At 45.6% G+C, this 19,808-nt stretch overlaps 1 protein-coding gene across 2 annotated transcripts in view; it reads right to left on the bottom strand.

Moving 5' to 3' along the window:
* Positions 1-14,684, bottom strand: part of SH3PXD2A (SH3 and PX domains 2A) — a 374,731-nt gene extending 360,047 nt beyond the window's left edge. Inside the window, exon 1 of one of the 2 annotated variants that reach the window (XM_084846410.1) lies at positions 13,543-14,684. In XM_084846410.1, the coding sequence (XP_084702536.1) occupies positions 13,543-13,614 (72 nt within the window). In that variant the 5' untranslated portion in view covers positions 13,615-14,684. The remainder of the gene's footprint in view (positions 1-13,542) is intronic. The other variant, XM_084846409.1, reaches the window with a different exon arrangement.
* Positions 14,685-19,808: the final 5,124 nt, after the last annotated feature.

Below are 19,808 nucleotides of genomic sequence, written 5' to 3'. Positions count from 1 at the left end.
TATCATCTGCGTATCTGAGGTTGTTGATAATTTTCCCGGCAATCTTAATTCCGACCTATGATTCATCCAACCCGGCGTTTCTCATGATGTATCCTGCATATAAGTTAAATAAGCAGGGCGACAATATACAGCCTTGTCGTACTCCTTTCCCAATTTTGAACCAATCGGTTGTTCCATGTTTGGTTCTTACTGTTGCTTCTTGACCCTTGTACAGGTTTCTCAGGAGACAGGTAAGATGGTCTGGTACCCCCACCTCTTTCAGAATTTGCCACAGTTTGTTGTGATCCACACAATCAGAGGCTTTAGCGTAGTCAATGAAGCAGAAATAGACGTTTTTCGGCAATTCTCTTGCTTTCTCCATGATCCAGTGAAAGTTGGCAATTTGACCTCTAGTTCCTCTGCCTCTTCGAAACCCAGCTTGTACTTCCGGTAGTTCTCGGTTCGCATACTGCTGAAGCCTAGCTTGTAGGATTTTGAGCATCACCTTGCTGGCATGTGAAATGAGCATAATTGTACGGTAGTTTGAACACTCTTTGGCGTTGCCCTTCTTTGGAATTGGAATGTAAACTGACCTTTTCCAGTCTTGTGGCCACTGTTCAGTGTTCCAAATTTGTTGGCATATTGAGTGCAGCACTTTCACAGCATCATCTTTTAGAATTTTAAATAGCTCAGCTGGAATACTTTCATCTCCGCTAGCTTTGTTGTTAGTAATGCTTCCTAAGGCCCACTTGACTTCACTATCTAGGATGTCTGGCTCCAGTTCAGTGACTGCACTATCATGGCTATCAGGGACATTCAGATCTTTCCTGTATAGTTCTTCTGTGTATTCTTGCCACCTCTTCTTAATCTCATCTGCTTCTGTTAGGTCCCTGCCTTCTTTGTCCTTGATCATGCCCGTCTTTGCACAAAACGTTCCCTTGAGATCTCCAATTTTCTTGAAGAGATCTCTAGTCTTTCCCATTCTGTTGTTTTCTTCGATTTCTTTGCATTGTTCATTTAAAAAGGCCTTCTTGTCTCTCCTTGCTATTCTCTGGAACTCTGCATTCAGTTGGATATATCTTCCCCTTTCTCCCTTGCTTTTGGCTTCCCTTCTTTCCTCAGCTACTTGTAAAGCCTCATCAGACAGCCACTTTGCTTTCTTGCCTTTCTTTTTCTTTGGGATTGATTGAGTTGCTGCCTCCTGAACAGTGTTACGGACCTCCGTCCATAGTTCCTCAGGCACTCTGTCTATCAGGTCTAATCCCTGAAATCTATTCCTCACCTCCACTGTATATTCATAAGGGATATGATTTAGGTCATACCTGAATGGTTTAGTGGTTTTCCCTACATTCTTCAATTTAAGCTGAAATTTTGCAACGAGAAGCTCATGATCTGAGCCACAGTCAGCTCCAGGTCTTGTTTTTACTGACTGTATAGAGTTTCTTCATCTTTGGCTGCAAAGGACATAATCAATCTGATTTTGATATTGACCATCTGGTGATGTCCATGTGTAGAGTCGCCTCTTGTGCTGTTGGAAAAGGGTGTTTGCTCTGATCAGCGTGTTCTCTTGGCAAAACTCTATTAGCTTTTGTCCTGCTTCATTTTGTACACCAAGACCATGCTTGCCTGCTATCCCAGTGATTTCTTGACTTCCTACTTTAGCATTCCAATCCCCTATGATGAAGAGGACATCTTTTTTTGGTGTTAGTTCTAGAAGGTGTTGTAGGTCTTCATAGAACTGATCAACCTCAGCTTCTTCGGTATCAGTGGTTGGGGCATAGACCTGAATTACTGTGATGTTGCATGGTTTGCCTTGGATTCATACTGAGATCATTCTATCGTTTTTAAGATTGTACCCCAGTACTGCTTTTCCCACCCTTTTGTTGACTATGAGTGCTACTCCATTTCTTCTATGGGATTCTTGCCCACAGTAGTAGATATGATGGTCACCTGAATTAAATTCGCCCATGCTTGTCCATTTTAGTTCGCTGATTCCCAAGATGTCGATGTTCAATCTTGCCATCTCATGTTTGACCACCTCCAGCTTACCTTGATTCATTGATCTGACATTCCAGGTTCCTAAACAATATTGTTCTTTACAGCATCGGATTTTCTTTTCACCACCAGACACATCCACAGCTGAGTGTCCTTTCGGCTTTGGCCCAGTCGCTCCACTCTTTCTGGCGCTACTTGGAAATACCCTCTGCTCTTCCCCAGTAGTATATTGGACACCTTCCGACCTGAGGGGCTCATCTTCCGGCGTCATATCTTTTAGCCTTGTGATACGTTCCATGGGGTTTTCTTGGCAAGAATACTGGAGTGGGTTGCCATTTCCTTCTCCAGTGAACCACATTTTGTCAGAACTCTCCGCCATGACCTGTCCGTCTTGGGTGGCCCTGTACGGCATAGCTTATGGATTCACTGATGGATAGACAGATATATAGATAGATATCTGTATCTATCTGTGTATCTGTGGATGGATGGATAGATAGATAGATAGATATCTGTATCTATCTGTATATCTCTATCACAGTAAACCCAAGAGGAAGGGTTAGCATTTATACTATAGATATGTTAAAATGATACATTTCCATTTACTGGGATTATTATTTTATAATATTTTGTTGTCTGAAAATTGTAAAAAAACAATATTTCTTATTCTGAGATAGTAAAAAAAACAAAACTAGTCAACACAGGAGTCAGATTCTGTCCTTCCTGTGCCAAACAAAACTCTGGCGTATCATGTGCTCTACGCTTAGTTTGCCTGTTGAGAATGGACCTGGAATTTGTTCACTCCCCCCTCCCCCACTTCCTCTCACATGCTTCAAGCCCCTCCCTTATTTCCTGGTTTGTAGTAACCATAGGGTGTCCTAACATCCAAATCCAAAGGATAAATTATTCTTACCGCAAACCATCACTTGCCTACAAACCAGAATTAGAAACCGTGAATTGAAGTGGGTTTCCAATTCTGGTTTGAAGGCGCACAATGGTTTACAGCAACTTGGACACTGTGGCAAACGACGGTTACCCCACAAACCAGGAAATAATGGACAGAACTTAACTGTGCAGGGATTTGGATTTGGCCTGGCTCAGACATCTCAGCTAGGCCATGCTGGCAGGTGGCCAAGGAGAGGGTACTGCCAGGATGCAAAAGGTTCACTCCTTTCAATCCTCTGTACATTTACAGCCCCTAGGCATCACTACCAGCTTTACCAGAAAGCAGTGTGAACCAGCCTGCTCCAGTTCACCAATTCCAGAAGGGACACCAGTTTCCTTTCCTCTGGTCCAGAACAGATGTGTATCGGTGTTATTTTGTCTTTTCACTTTAGGTATGAAATTTAAAAGGTTGAGAATGCCCTGTGTAATTTTTTCACTGGCTTAACAAGACCATGGATCAGTTCTAACTGATTAAGCAATAGTCTGTTCTGAAGACCAGGCTTTTGTACATTCTCTCTCCCTGGATGCATTTTGCCCTAGAGGAAAGCACCTGCGTTGTGTGCAAAAGGTCCTAGGTTCAATCCCTGGCATCTCCAACAAAAAGGAAACATTGGAAGCAAGGCAGAGAAAGACCTGGGTCTGTGACCATGGACAATGGCTGATGGCAACTGAGCAGGGGAGGCTGGTGGATCCGATTATGGTGGGGCGGACCTTCCATTCTGGGTGTTAGTTACACCCTAACCCTAAAGGAGGTATCCAAGGTGCTGGACCCTATCCCCCAAATGGCTCCAGCAGCCTGAATAGCTCCATTATTATTATTATATTTATACCCCACCTTTTCCCCAATACTGGGACTCAAGGCGGCTTTACAACATTAAAACCTATACAATTAAAACCTGTAAATAGAAATATAAATAAAGGTAAAGGTGTCCCCAACCAGTCATGTCCGACTCTAGGGTGTGGTGCTCATCTCTGTTTCTAAGCCGAAGAGCCAGCGCTGTCTGAAGACGCTTCCGTGGTCATGTGGCCGGTATGACTGAACACCGAGGTGCACGGAATGCTGTTACCTTTCCCACCGAAGCGGTACCTATTTATCGACTTGCAATTTCTTGCTTTTGAACTGCTAGGTTGGCAGAAGCTGGGACTGAAGACGGGAGCTCACTCCGTCACACAGCACTCGGGTCTCGAACTGCTGTCCTGCCGACCTTCCAGTCTGCAGTTCAGCGTCTTAACCACTAAGCCACCGCGGCCCCAGAAATATAAATACAAGTGTACAAAAGTTAAAAATAATTAACTCATCAATATTAAAATTGTGAAAATATCAAAACATTAAAAGACAACAAGAAAAATAGTATCCGTCCGTCATATTTTCGCAGGTCCAGACTAATTATCCCCAAAGGCCTGCTGGAACAAAAAAGTTTTTCAATGCCTACGAAAGCATATCAAGGAGGATGCCACTCTCACCTCCCTGGGAAGGGAGTTCCAGAGCCTTGGGGCAGCCACCGACTTTAGACTTCTGGCTGGTTGTACCTAAACCCAGAATGGAATCTCCACCCCACTGAAATTGGATCCACCAGTATCCCCTGCAATTAACAATACTAGGCTAGATGGACTCAGGGTCTGGCTCAGTAGAAGGCAGCTTCCTATGTTCACACATAATTGATGCCTGAGGCTAAAAAAAGAAAAGAAAAAAAGATGTCAGCTCTACCGAGACACATCAAAGCTCTTGATTACATACACGTTGACACAGCATTGCAAACTGCTTCCCAGCCAGCAATCCTGCTTTGCCAACTGTGAGCTGTTTCCTTTTGTATGAACACTCAGTCGTGAAGAGGAAGTGACATAAAAATGGCTGTTGACAAAGAAACAGCCTATACGCTGTGTAAAAAAGCCAGCTGTTTCCTCCGAAGACAGACTATACATCTCTGAGTATCAAATGCCGTTACTTAACCTTGATTCATCATTACCTAATGGGAAATACAATTTTAGACTGCAAATTGTGTCATCTAGGATGAGGCTGATATATCAGTTCTACTGACAGTTAAGCTATGGAAGAAAAAAGAGGGATTAAAATGATGATCTTAGTTTTCAGATGGCACAAAGGAATGCAATTAAAAAAAACAGGCCATGCCTTATGCAATCAATGCATTTGCATGAAAGATGCATTCGTATGAACAAAAGCTGGCAGAATTGCACACTCCTGTAGGGATTATTCAGGAAAGCTGATCTTGATTCTGAATACTGTACACTCATTTTATGTACAAGGGAACAAGGCAGCTGCCTTAGGCACCATTTGGCAGAAGGGTGGGATACAAATGTAAAAAGAATGAATGAATGAATGAATGAATGAATTTACCACACAGAGAAAATCAAATTCAGCAAAGTTTTGGGGTAACATCCCAGAAGTTTCTTCAACTTTGCTTTCTGGAAAATAAACCATCTTTCTCTCTATGGTGGCTAGAGGTGGAGATATACTGAAGAAAATATGGCTCTAGAAAAATCCATTCTGTCTCCTGTTCACTTGTTGCTTCAGGCAGTATATTTAAGGTATATTATTTATTAGCAAATGGACCAGGTTTGCATGAGTTGGAAAAGCCCTTAGTTTGATACAGCAAAGCCTTCAAGCAAACTTGAAGCTGTCAAAGTATGGCACAGCTGTCGGAGTGGGACACATTGTGCCCGCCCTGTCTGAGTGAAGCCATGGCCACTGACATCCCTAGGCATGGTCCCTGTCATGGTGCATTCTTATAGCCCCCTGAGGCAGGGATCTGCCCGTACTATTTCCAGCCCATACACAGCAAGGGGGAGGGGGCAGGCCTGGAACTCTTCCCCTCAACCTATTAATTTCTTCTGGCTTCAAACTGTGTGAACTGCAAAGCTATATGCTGGAAGACTGCCCCTAGTGACTGGCAATGTTACTGCAGGCTTCAACCACACACATTAAATGCATTTAAAAAACAAAATAACCATGGGTTGTACACCTCTAGGGTCCCATTAGTGTGCATGTTACATTCCAGGTGTCTACGTTTCATGGTCTTGGCGCTGTGGTGCTGACAGATGCATAGGCAGACATCTGCTTTAATTATAATAGATTTATGTATTCAGTGCCATCAGTGGTTGGATCCAGCGCAGTCCTTTCACAAATGGAATGCATCCCTCCAGCAGCAGCTCCTGCTCCCAGAATTTTCACCACCACTTCCTACTTCTCCTTGAAGCCTCCTGCGCCACCAGCCACGCTGTTCTGGAGTATCTGCCAACACTCGAAAGCAGACGGAAGCACAGGGGCCTCAGGAGAAATTGCAGGGGAATCCTGCTTCCATATGTGAGAACATTCTGTGAGCAGAGCTCTGCTCCTGGATCTCTGGACCCAACCCAATGTAATGGCACTTTGTAGCATAAGGGAAAAAAGCCGGCCACAAGCAGATGCCAATCTAATGTTTCAGCAAAGAGATAAGGGAAAGATAAGAGAGGCAAGGGATGGATGTGAGCAAATGCAGTTACACATACTGAGGCTTAGTTAGAGTTGGTGATATCTCCTGTATCTCCTGAAATCATGGAACTCAGAATACATTTGGGGAAGGTATTGCTGAATCACACTCACAAATATTTGACCATGCGCCTCCTTATACATATCCAAACATCTGAGAGAAAGTGGGAGATAAGAGTGGGCAAGCAACATGCTGAAAGTAATCCCCTTGCAATGTTGACCTTGGGTGGAAAATGCCACAGATGTTTCTTTTCTCGACACAGGCAAAAATCAAGCTTTGCATATTGCAATAGTGAGATATTTAAAACCAGATTGAACAAAGTGCATGTAAAGGGCCTGGGGGGAACAATATCATAATGGCAGCTGGATTCACTTAGCCAGCACTAATGTACAGAAATGAGGAAAAGACATACATGTATGTGCCTTAGGCCTGAGGCTGTGGATGGGTTTTGATCACCCATTCTCAATATGCATCCTGAAGATCAGGTTAAACATTGCACATGAAAGCACTCTTGGATGAACCCAGTCAGCCAATATCGATTGGATATATCAGACAACCTGGTAGGAGTCTCAGAAATCAAAAGGCATCCTCCAGAGAGCTTGAATGGGAAGAAGAGGATCAGAAGCACTAATTAAGTTGTACCTGTGTTGATTAATTCATGTAGAAGCAGGGAACAGTTTTCAGCACAGCATAGTAAGTATAATGTTGGAGCTGCATGACCATTGGAAGGAGTCTACATGACCTACTATTGGAAGGAGTCTACATGACCTTAAAATCAGAGTCTTTTCCCTACCACAGAATGTTGAAAATATCAGCTTTCATTTTGTTACAAGAGCAAGTTTCTACCCCTCATGGTTACAAAGGAAAAATTCAGAGACAAATGCAATTCTGCATTCTGCTGCCACTATGCTCTAATCTTTTTTTACCCAGACCTTGAAAATACTGGAATTAAGTTTTGAAAATCATACATTTGATAACAATTGGGAAAAAAACAAAGCACATAATTTAATCAACCATAAGCATCTAATTTGGTTCTATTAAGAACAGAATGAGTCTTTTATAGCCAAATAACTTGTAAATGTATAGCATCAGATCAAGTCTAGATTTGATTTCTGGTGTCCTCTTAATGATAGAGTAGTTTGTCCACTTTACAGAGGGCAAATACTTGCTTAGAACCTGAAGAACCTCAGCTTTCATCATTTTCAAAATCATGTTACTTTTTTAAAAAATCCGTAAAGGAACTGAGCAAAATTAAGTAACTCAGTCACTATCAAACAGACATAACAGAAACAGCCACTTCTATTCTGTGAGATTGCATGTTTAGGGTCAAATGTATTTTCTGAAATAAAACCAAATGATTTAAGAATACCTCTCACTACAATTTCTTTCACATTCCAGTCTTCAAAAAGATGTGTGCCCTACAGCCAGCCAATGAAAGTGCTAAGAACCAGTTCACAGAGAACATGTTGGCTGCATTTGCTATTAACACAGAGTAGAAGCAATTTTCAGAGGGGTAGCCATGTTAAGTCTGTTGTAGCAAAAATCAGTAAAGTGCCCTGTGCCTCCTTAAAAATGAACAAATTGATTAAAGCATAAGCTTTACAGTCCATCTTATTTCATGCAGCTGCATGAAATTTTATCCTGAGCTACAGGTATATATACACATGTCTTGGGAATTGGGGGAGTAAAGGGCTTGGGAAGAAACAGTGAGGTCAGAGAGAAATGAAATGCACAAAGTACAGATAGTGACAATTGTGTTATTAATAGCAGCCATCCACAAAACAGTTATTGGTGATGGCTAATTAACACAGATAGTTCACCCAGATTATTCCACATAGTAATATAGACGGGGCTACATGTGAATAACTCCCCAGGACTCGGGGGCCAACCTTCCATGTGCTTACTCAGACTTTACTCCTATTAAGTTTTATGATGCTTATTTCAAAGTAAGTGTGCAATGGGTATTGGATTTGGTTTCGGAAGAATGGCGGGCAGTCGGGTGTGAATTTACCCAGAGATATGCAGTATTTAACGCAGTAAGTACACTAATTTGCTAAAGCGGTTGGCAATTTTCATGGTTTTAGAGGTGGTTCTCATAGTTACATTCACAAACAGTGAAGACCACACTTTTTGCTACTAACAGAAGCTAAAACAATGCACAGTAATCACTCTTCCCACTGTGTACCTCCTAGCTGATAAGGATGCTCTTCCTACGCTGTGAGACACTTATTTTGCTGCCAAGAGAGAAAGGCCCCCCTTTCTCCTTCTAGTGGAGGGAGGGGTAAGTGTGTGTGTTTCCTGCCAGTTTGAACTAAATGATGAGACCAGGCCTGATAAAATCCTGAGCAGACTGGCCTGCTACCTGTTCTCATCTGAGTGGGGGAAGGCATGCCACCTGCTCAGATAACCAGCCCCATGGGAAGATGCCCGTCGCTCCCCTGGGAACCAGAGCAACTGAACTGAGAGTTAAGGGTATGTGTATGCTTTTTTTTGCTCTTGCTTTCTCTGCACCCATTTTCCATCAACAAACTCATTCTTTCATACAAGTGGACTTGAGTTATAATGGTATCCTTAAATCTGGTTAGTGCAGGTCCTGAATACACCAGGCCCCAGTTTAAGACAAATGAAATGCAGCCAGAGAACATTAGGTGCAACACAGATCTGTTTTGAGCCATACTGCAGCCCAGATATGTGAATGTCACCCACAAGGTGCTAATATTAATCTTCTATGGCACAATTACTCAAAGAAGTGAATCACTGTTTGAGAGAATAATGCAGCCTTCTGTTCTCTGTCACTTCAGTATTCAGGCCAGGGTAAGCATGGCTGGGCACCTACCAAGGGCCCACACCCCAGCAGAGGCCCACTGACAACAGCCTCCTGGAGCTGCTTCTCCCCTTTATCACTGCAACCTGCTTGTTCCCCTGCCTCTTCATCTGGCCCAAACAATTGTGGTGGTGGGAGGGAGGAGCAGTAGATGCCCCTGCCTGCTTACTCACTGGCTCTATGCCTGTCAAGCAAGCAAGTGGTAGCAATGATGAGAAAGATGAGAAGCAGTAGTAGCTAGTAACAATGGTGGTGAGAAGGTAGACTCACTGTGGGAGGGAGCCCATTGAAAGTGCCATGCTCAAGGGCCCTCAAGAACCTGGAGCCAGCACTGATTCAGGCCTCTGTGCCTGGGTTGCATCTTGTTTCATAATGGCTGAACACACGTGTATTTCCGTTTGTAGGGCAAAAATGCAGTAGCCTGGACAACTGTTGGCCACAGGCTTCAATGGCTTTAAAGGGGGATTTGAAATATTAATGGAGGTAGGTCTCTCCATGGGTATTAGCCATGATTGCTAAACAGAACCTCTGTATGCAGGGGCAGTGTCACTGAATACCAGTTGCTAGGGAGCAACAGTGGGGACCATCTTTGCCTTCAGGCCCTGCTTATGTGAAACAGGATAGTGGATGAACTCTAGTAGCTAGATCTACACTAGTGCTTTTTATAGGTATTGAAGCACACTGATAACTATTGGGGCACATCAGATATTCTGTATACTGCTTTTCTGGTGTTATTTCCTGCTTTTTATTCTGTATCATCCAAAATACCACAGATGTCATTGTGTGCACTACAAGGTATAAATGTGCAAGAGGGATATAAGCTTCACCATGATGGAATCTTATCGATATGACACGAAGTGTAGATCTGGTCCTGGTCTAATCTAGAAGGGCTCTTCTTGTGTTTTTATTTTTTCAGCACCAATTCCTAACATCAGGAGCTTGAAGCCCAAGAGAGCTTAGTACCAGTGACTAGTACCAGCCCAAGGCATTTTGCTGCTGGAAGTGAAATCCAAATGGTGCTTCCTTGCTGCCTGAATCAGTATGCAATTAATTTCTCCCCCCGCTAGGGCCACCACTTTAAAACATCATTCAGATACCAATTCCTGCCTTTGCTTACTGCCTCCCTGCCTACCACTGCCACCCCAAGGTGGCTGCCTGAAGCAGGTTGCTTCAACTGCTTCATGGCAGAGCTGGCCCTGACTGGTACCCTTAAGTAGGGATGTACAGATTTTGTTAAAACAGTTCTGTCTGTGTTTTGCAGGTTGTCAGGCATCTTTCTGTTATCCACTCATTAATGGAATTTGATTTTTTTTAGAGATGTATGAGAATGTCATTGTACTCATGCTAATGTGCATTTGCACCAATGCACATTAGCACAGGTGTACATTAGCCCAAGTGTGCATTTGTGCAAATCACCCCCAAAAGAAAAAAAAAAAACAGTCTGCAAGTCTGCAGAATCCATACCACTAAGAAAAACCCTGTCCTTTGTAGAACCTGCAGGTCAGATTCATAGAAATCCAAGCTCATTTAAATCTGTTGCAGATTTCTCCAACAACCCTCCTCTTGATAGCATATGTGGAAACCAATGTGATGTTTCTCCACAATTGGCAGGGAAACGTGAAGCCAAGATTTGAAAGAAACAAAATCACAAGTTGGTCTTGTTAACTTGGCAAACAACTTGTGGGCAGGGGTGGTGGGGTTAAATTCTTTCTAGTGTAAAAAAGCACTAGTGTAGATCTAAGTCTTTCAAGGTTAAACTCACAAGATTTCCTCCACAGGGTCCTTGGCAGAAATGGGGAGAAAGATGACAATACTAATAATGCTCATTCATTCATTTTCATGCATTCATTGAATTCCTGCTAGAGGATTGGTAAGGACTGATGAAAGAACCTCTGCCTTTATGTCTTTCTCAAAGGGTGTGATTACTCCTTGTCTCCTTGGCTATTTCAGTTTAGTTCAAAACTGTGATGTTGGCATGACAAGATATAATGTTGAAAACTGTGAGAGCACATTCCCTGGCTACCTATCAAGGAATGGTTGGAAATGTGGAGCTATTCCTTGGTGTCCGGTTCTGGACTTGGGAATGAGGCTGAGTTACTTGTGGCCAGTGGTGATGGCGAAAGCAGATGGGAACCTGTAGGTATGGAGTACTAAAGGTAAAAAGGTAAAGGTGTCCCCAACCAGTCGTGTCCGACTCTAGGGGGTGGTGCTCATCTCCATTTCTAAGCCGAAGAGCCAGCGCCGTCTGAAGACGCTTCCTTGGTCATGTGGCCGGCATGACTGAACACCGAGGTGCACGGAACGCTGTTACCTTTCCCGCCGAAGCGGTACCTATTTATCTACTTGCAATTTCTTGCTTTCAAACTGCTAGGTTGGCAGGAGCTGGGACTGAAGACGGGAGTTCACTCCATCACACAGCACTCGGGTCTCGAACTGCTGTCCTGCCGACCTTCAGGTCTGCAGTTCAGCATCTTAACCACTAAGCCACCACGGCCCCTAAGCCACCGCGGCCAGCTCCAGCAAAACATTTCACCCACATTCATCTCTAAGTTCAGAATATTATGAAAACATGATGAGAATTCCAGAAATATATCCATTCTTTATTTAGTAGCAGGTAGCTTTGAGATGGGATACCAAATTTGCCACCCCTCTCAGGATCTCAGTTTTTATGGAAAATAAGGCAGTCTTTGTGAGCAATCTGGATTTTCTTGTACTTTCTCATATTGGGGCCAAGGGAGTTGGTCTCAGTCTCTCCCATGGCATACCGACCACTACACTTTCATTCATACTGACCACTTGGGACTTTGTTCCTGCACTGTCTATGTTTGTGTCCTGGCCTGCACCCCACAGGAGCACAGCAAGCACTGCACACTGAACGAGCTCCTCAGCTAAAGAGAAGAATCGAGGGTTCACATACGGTCACTGAGCAGGATCTCCAATGAGAAAGTCAGGCAATAACAATTTGCCAATAAAGAGTGACAGAGAAACCAGGACACCCCTTAAGAAAGCATCAGGGTCCTCAGACACATCTTCCAATCAGCTCCAGAAGGAAATGTCCTTTGCAGTGCTGATTTGTAAGGCTCAACTGGTAGTTCAGGAAAATATACACCGAATTCCAGGGGAGATACACAGATCTGAACGCATCATAAGCAGAGTCTAGAAGAAACTTGGTTGCACCTTTGCCAAATGTGCATTGAGGGCAAAATAATAATTGGGTCAAACAAGCCCAGATGGCTCAAATAGCACAAGATGTGCCTCAACCTGTACAGGAACGGCAAATAATGGCCAGCCAGTGTGACCAGAGGGCAATATTCTTGTGCATGAATAAACTGGGCTGCAGAGGGTCTAAACATCATCTAGTCTAGTCTGGTCTCCTGCATCAAACACAGAGCATATGAACATAAGAGCCATGCTGGATCAGGCCAAGGGTCCATCTACTCCTGCATTCTGTTCACACAGTGGCCACCCAGCTGTCAACCAGGAACCCACAAGCAAGGCATGAGCGCAACAGCACCCTCCCACCCATGTTCCCCAGCAACTGGTGTACATAGGCTCACTGCCTCTGGTACTGGAGGTAGCACACAGCCATCAAGAATAGTAGCCATTGATAGCCTTCTCCTCCAGGAATTTGTCCAAAGGAGGAAGATGTGTTATTGTGGCAGGGGTACTTCATTGGGAGCAGGATTGTTAAAGTCTGCAGAGATAGGGAACATGTGGCCCTCCAGATGTTGTTGGACTGCAACTCCCATCGTTTCTCACCACTGTCCACGCTGACTAGGGCTTATGGGAGTTGCTGCCCAGTAACACCTGGAGGGCCACATGTCCCCTATCTCTGCGGACTTTAACAATCCTGCTCCCAATGAAGTACCTCTGCCACAGAGCGTTTTGTTTTACACCCACGTAGCCATGTGTGTGCTTTTGAGATGCCCTGGGAAGGTGCCAATTCCTCACCGGAGCTTGTTCCAAGTGACTTTTGGTGTCCAGCTCATTGCCTCTCTCACACAGAACCGTATCCCTGAGAGATGATTACACTAAGTGAAAATGCTCGCAAAAGCCCCTGCACTGATCTTTTTGCCTGGCCACAAAGGTGCTCCGTAAGGTTTACGGGGGACGGGGGGACACAAACTTTAAAACCCTACCTCACCTGCCTCACTTCTCAAATCATTGTTCTGGCCCTTTGCAATCATATGTCCCACAGCCAAGCTGGTATGATGCTTCAAGGATGACGCCGAGGGCACTGCCAGGACATGCTGTATTTTGTAAAATTGGGCATTAATGACCCCCCAGCGTTATTATTCATCTCTCTGTACTCACATAGTGCTTGGAAGGGCTTCGCCTTTTTTCCACGTCCACCACATTAACATCCAGCACGCTGTAGGACAGCATCTTCGGCCCCAGGAAAACCAGGAAATGCAAACAGAGTCCAGATGTATCCTTGTATTATGATGAGTGCGCTTATTCTTTCAGGATGGTTCCTTAGCGCTCATGGAGGAGGATTTCCTAGGAAGCTGATGCTTTCTCTTTCTCTGTTCCTTTCCTCCGCACGCCCCGTTGACTGCACAAGACAAGCAAAACTTCCCAAATGTTTACAGAAGGAGATGTTTTCAAATATATATATATTTTAAAAAAACAAACATGCGGGGGAACTATACAAATATTGAAGAGCGTGATTTCACACACGCACGCACAGTCCTTTTTGCCCCTGGGAAGAAGATCAGAAAAGTCTCCAGTAACTTTCAAAAGAGCCTGGGTCTTTTCATCCTGGTGGGAGGGGATTCTTCTGGTCCAGCCCGCGCTGGTGTGGACGGGAGTCGCTATTCAGCCTTTGGGGAGAGGATCAAATGCTGCAGCCCCTTGACGGGTCTCTCGCGCAGCGCCCCGCGCGCGTGCTCCTGGCCGCCCGCCTCCTTTCCCTCCTCGTCCTCTTCCCTTCCTACACTGGCGCGAGTCGCCGCTCTGATGTTGTCTTCGGCCCCAGCGCCTTGCTCCTTCCTTGGCTACGCTCGCCGCCGCCGCCGCCGCCGCTTCTGCAAGCGCCCCTGGGGAAGGCTGGCAGGCAGGCTGGCTCGGGCAGAGGGAGATGTGCGCGGCTCCCTTCCCCAGCCTCTCCTTTCGCCTCCTGGTGCCGTAAGCCTCGCTCCGCGCCGAACAAGGCGACAGGCTGGAGGACGAGGAGCGGCGCGGCGGGGGCGTGGAGCGGCGTGGAGGCAGGAGGGCTGGCTCGGCTCGGCTCGCCGGGCAGGGCAGGGGCGGGGAGGGGAGGGGAGGGGGCTCGGTCTTCCCCGGACAGGAGCTCCGAACGGGGAGCGGGCGAACCCCTCTCCACGCGCCGAGGGGGGCGCCGGGCCGGGCTGTGGAGGAAGCGTGCCTCCCGGTCGGCTCCGCCTCCCCTTCGGCACGGCTTGACTGGCGGCTGCTGCGGCGGCTGCTGCTGGCGGCGAAGTCCCCTGGAGACCGCCAGAGAAGAAAGGCGGCGATCCCCCGCCCGCCCTCTGGAAATGCGCGACGACCTGGGAGGAAGGGGAGATCTCCGGCTCGAGAACAGGCGCCCTTCCGGGGTTGCCGCAGAAACAGCGTGGCGCGGGGACCTGCCGTGCCCGGGTCTTTCCGCCCTACCTCGAAAATGCCCGATTGGTTTTAGTAGTTCTGGCAGCTGAGGCAAAGGCCTGGCGGCTGAGCCCCAGTCCTTGTCCCTTCTGGCCCCTCACCGCCCGCCCCCCATCCCTTGCCCAAGAGAGAAAGAAAGAGTTGCATGTTAATTCACACTTGTGCCAGCTGGAAATGATGGGAGTTGTAGTCCAAAACATATGGATGGCACCCGGCTGGGAAAAGCTGCGTCAAGTAATCTTAAGTCTCTGGATATAGCGGTCTTACACCCGCACACCGTTCTTTAGATCAGCCTTCCCCAACCCGGTGCCTTCCAGATGTGTTGGACTGCAACTCCCATCAGCACCAGCCAGGGAATGATGGGAGTTGCAATCCAACACATCTGGAGGGCACCCGGTTGAGGGAGGCTGCTTTAGATTTTATGTATTCATTATTACATTTCTAACCCACCTTTTCCGCTTTTGCAAGGAACCCAGGGTGGTTTACATGGTTTTCCTCTCCATTTTATCCTCACAACAACCCTGCGAGGTAGGCTGGGTTGAAAATTAGTGGCCCAAAGTGAACTTCATGGCTGAGTGGGGACTAGAACTCAGATCTCCCCAGTCCTAGTACAACACTCTAACCACTACCATGCAGTGGCTCAGGTGGTAATGTCTATTACTTCACTAAGAAACTTCAAATGTGGTAGGCCAGGCCATACCAGCTGCATCTGGGGGTCTTCCTGCCCATTCTGCTGAGAGGTCCTGAATGTCTGCCCCAAAGACCTTGACAGCACCACTGGGCAGCAAACAACTGGAATCTCAAAATATATCCATTGTGGATTCTGGCAAAGGTTGCCTCATAACATGGGAGTACCCTCTGGAAATGCAGTTAGTGCTGCTTGGACCAGGAGGAACCCCAGCGACCATATGCAATAGTAATTGTGTGGTTTTAATTGTTAACTGCCCAGAGAGCTTCGGCTACTGGGTGGTATAGAAATGTAATCAATCAATTAATTAAGGGCATTCCATATGCCCTTTAGCATAAACCTGCTCACTATCCAATGGAAGGCTGCAGCTTCGCCAAAGTAACTTTCACGCTCTTCCCTGTAGTTGGGGACAGTGAGATGGAAAGATCTTCTCTTAGTTGACTCCCCTAAAATTTCCACCAATTTCTAGTAATCACCAACTTTCTTCTTAATTAGATGTCGCATTAGGATTTTCACATTTCCCTCTTAAAAGGTGTTAGTTCTGCATGCACACCTCTAGCAGATGTTTTTATTTTCCCAGAGACTCTCCAACTGTATTGTTTCAAGAGTTGGTTACATTTGTAAGACAGGAAGATTTCTCATGGGGCACAGTATTGTTAAGGGTTGAGATACCAAGGGGAAAACCTGCCACCCACATTACAAAAAGATGACCACAGTGAAAGAATGCACTCCTGTATATCATGGTGAGCAGGGTTAAATAGCAACAGAAGAAGGAATTGACTCTACCAAATTCTACCCCACAAAGGGTAAGATTACCACAGACATCTGTGAATACTGATGTACTGTGATTTGGTTTATATGTGCAGACGTTCCAGGGAGATTTACAAAAATGTTCCTTCAGGTAACTGGGTCCCAAGCCATGTAGAGCTTTAAAGGTAAGCACCAGCACATTGAATTGTGTGGTATAATGGGTGGACACTGGGGACACCTGGGTTCCAATCCCCTGGTTCTCAGTCCTGGGAGCTCAACAGGTGGCCTTGGACAAGGCACTATATATCTCAAGCTAATCTAGTGACTCCCAGGGTTAGTGTGAGAATAGATTAGTATAACCACATGTACAGTCAGGGCCAGAAATATTGGAACAAGGATAAGTGTTTTGGCAGTTGACCTCTGTATACCACCACATTGAAGTTTAAAGGAAACACATCCAGATGGGAGCGAAGTCAAGACTTTCAGCTGTAATTCAAGGGGTTTGACAAAAGTGGGGCACCAACCGTTCAGGAAGTACAGCCAGTGGCATACACACACCCCCATCGTTGGTGGCTCATAAGTAATGGAACAAACCAACATCATGTCAAACTTAAGGATCACCTTTAATACCTGGATGAAAATCCTTTGCAGTCAATGACTGCCTGAAGTCTGGAACCCATGGACATGACCAAATGCTGAGTTTCCTCCCTCAAGATGCTTTGCCAGTCCTTTACTGCAGCTGCCTTCAGCTGCTGCTTGTTTGTGGGTCTTTCTGCCTTCAGTCTTGTCTTCAGTAAGTGAAAAGCATGCTCTGTTGGGTGGAGATCAGGTGACTGACTTGGCCATTGAAGAATATCCCACTCCTTTGCCCTGAGAAACTCTTGGCTAGCTTTTGCTGTATGGTTTGGGTCATTATCCATCTCCAATATGAAGTGGCGTCCTATCAGTTTGGCAGCATTTGGCTGAATCTGAGCAGAAAGTATAGCCCTGTACACTTCACAATTCATCCTGCTGCTTTTATCAGCAGTCAGGTCATCAATAAACACCAGTGACCCAGTTCCATTGCCCATGCCATAACACTGCCTCCACCATGTTTGACAGATGATATGGTGTACTTTGGATCATGAGCTGTTCCTTTCCTTCTCCATACTTTCCTCTTCCCATCATTCTGGTACAAGTTAATCTTGGTTTCATCAGTCCAAAGAATCTTATTCCAGAACTGGGCAGGCTTTTTAGGTGTTTGCTGGCAAAGTCTAATCTGGCTTTTCTGTTCTTGAGTGTTACCAGTGGTTTGCACCTTGTTGTGAAGCCTCTTATTTACATTCAGAAAGCTGTCTCTTGCCTGTAGATGTTGACAATGACATGCCTACCTCCTCAAGAGTGTTCTTGACTTGGCTAGATGTTGCGAAAGGGTTCCTCTTCACCATGAGCAGAATTCTGCTGTCATCCACTGTAGTTGTCTTCTGTGGTCTTCCAGGCCTTTTGCTGTTGCTGAGCTTGCCCGTTAATTCCTTCTTTTTTAGGATGTTCCAAGCTGTCGTGTTGGCCACTCCCACTGTTTTTCTCTCTCTCTCTGATGAGTTTATTTTGTTTCCTCAGCCTAATGATGGCCTCCTTCACTCGCATCGACACCTCTTTGGACCTCATGTTGGGAGTTCCAGTGAGCAGCTACCAAATGCAAATGTCACACTCAGAACCACCTCCAGGCCTTTTATCTGCTTGCTTGGTCATGGGGTACCCAGGAAACAGGCCACCCCTGGCCATGCAGCTGCTTGTCAGCCATTCGTTCCATTACTTATGAGCCACCAACAATGGGGGGCAGGTGTATGCCACTGGCTGTCCTTCCTGAGTGGTTTGTCCCACTTTTGTCAAACCCCTTGAATTACAGCTGAAAGTCCTGACTTCGCTCCCATCTGGGTGTGTTTCCTTTCAACTTCAATGTGGTGGTGTGCAGAGGCCAACTGCCAAAACAGTTATCCTTGTTCCAGTATATCTGGCCCTGACTGTATGCTGCCCTGAGGTTGTTGAGGAACATGTGAAAAAAGCAATATGTGGGCCAAACTACATATTACAATAAATGCAGACTTTGCACTTCCTTATTTTCTCCTTAAATAGGATCTGTGCAGATTGTGACAACAGCATGGGTGGAAGTGGGTTGACACTCTCTCCTTACCCTCCTGCTATGGTCCATCCTGAACCTGCTCCTCGCCCCAAGGAAGGAGCTATTAGAGAAGCCCTGTGTTGCTTAGGGTGCTTGATTCTCTGCAGTAAGCTTAGCAATAGTGTGATTCCAGCAGGTGTCCTGCAATGAGAGGTTTTACACTGCTGCCATTGTCAGCCCCCCATCCCCATCCAGTATCAACTCCATATTTACCTTTTATGGTCACTTGGTACTTCTGCATTAACATATCTATGAGAATATCTTTGGTAAGCAAGTAAAATATTCCAGTTAGTGCTAATTAGACATGCCCAAGAACCGAGAACCCTGCTGAATTCTTGAATCTTGCTGTTTGTTGGAGCGAGGCATATACATGACATATTATGAGCCCTTTGGGAATATGTGGACATTCAAGACTGATTTTATGGAGCCATCCATGTGTGTAAATGTTATGCGGGGTGTGGTCCTTACCGAATGGATGACAGCAAGCTGTAGCTTACAGAAAGCCAGCAGTGTACCCTGTTGTGCACAAACGCCTTGCAGAAAATGGTTGTGCAATTAGCAACAGGACAGGATCCCACCATGCAGCAGGAAAATGTAGCACATATCACTGCCAAGAGCCAAATTACTATGGCAAATTACAAACAAGGGTACACTAGCAGCAATGATATCACCCATGGAATAATTTCTGTGCAGGATAAATTATTGCATGGTGTACATCATGAATTGAAGCCTTGTGTAAACAGGCTGCAAGGCCCTGTAGATGGCATCTTTGGAACTCCTTAGGAGGTGAAAAGTGCTACAAAGAACTGTGCAAACAAGAATTACACACTCACAATCCACTGCTGAATTGAAAGAATATGCAAAGGTTGAGGACAGTGCTGTATACTGAAACCAGGGGCTGCTAGATCTCACCCTGGAATGTTTACAGTCAATTCCCACACTCAATTCATGTGGTGTTCACAGGATTTTTAAAATCACAGGTGACCTTCTCATTGGTTAGCACATCATGATAACCAATGTGACAGTCATCATATTAAACGGTAATAATGCATACCCATGAACTTGAGCACACTCCGGGAGAGAGTGGAGGACAGGAAGGCCTGGCATGCTATGGTCCATGGGGTCACGAAGAGGCGGACACGACTGAACGACTGAACAACAATGCGTACCCATCTACAGTCACTGTAAACAGTCCAGAGCACTTCCCTTGGTGCCTTGTTTTAACCAAGTCCTAAAGAGCTGTTTTTAAAGTTGAACAGCGTGCTCAGTTTCTCCATACCTCCCCCCAAATTAAACACCTATTTTCCCCCTCTCACAAAAACAGCATATTGCCCTACAAAACTGGGATGGGGAACTGCCTCCTCCCCAAGGTCT

This window comes from Heloderma suspectum, chromosome 3 (assembly GCF_057233095.1).
Source record: "Heloderma suspectum isolate Gila_16-S chromosome 3, 16-S_ref, whole genome shotgun sequence".
NCBI classification, from domain to species: Eukaryota; Metazoa; Chordata; class Lepidosauria; order Squamata; family Helodermatidae; genus Heloderma; species Heloderma suspectum.
The sequence above is the reverse complement of the archived record's forward strand: the minus strand, read 5'-3'. Positions and strand labels throughout refer to the sequence as shown.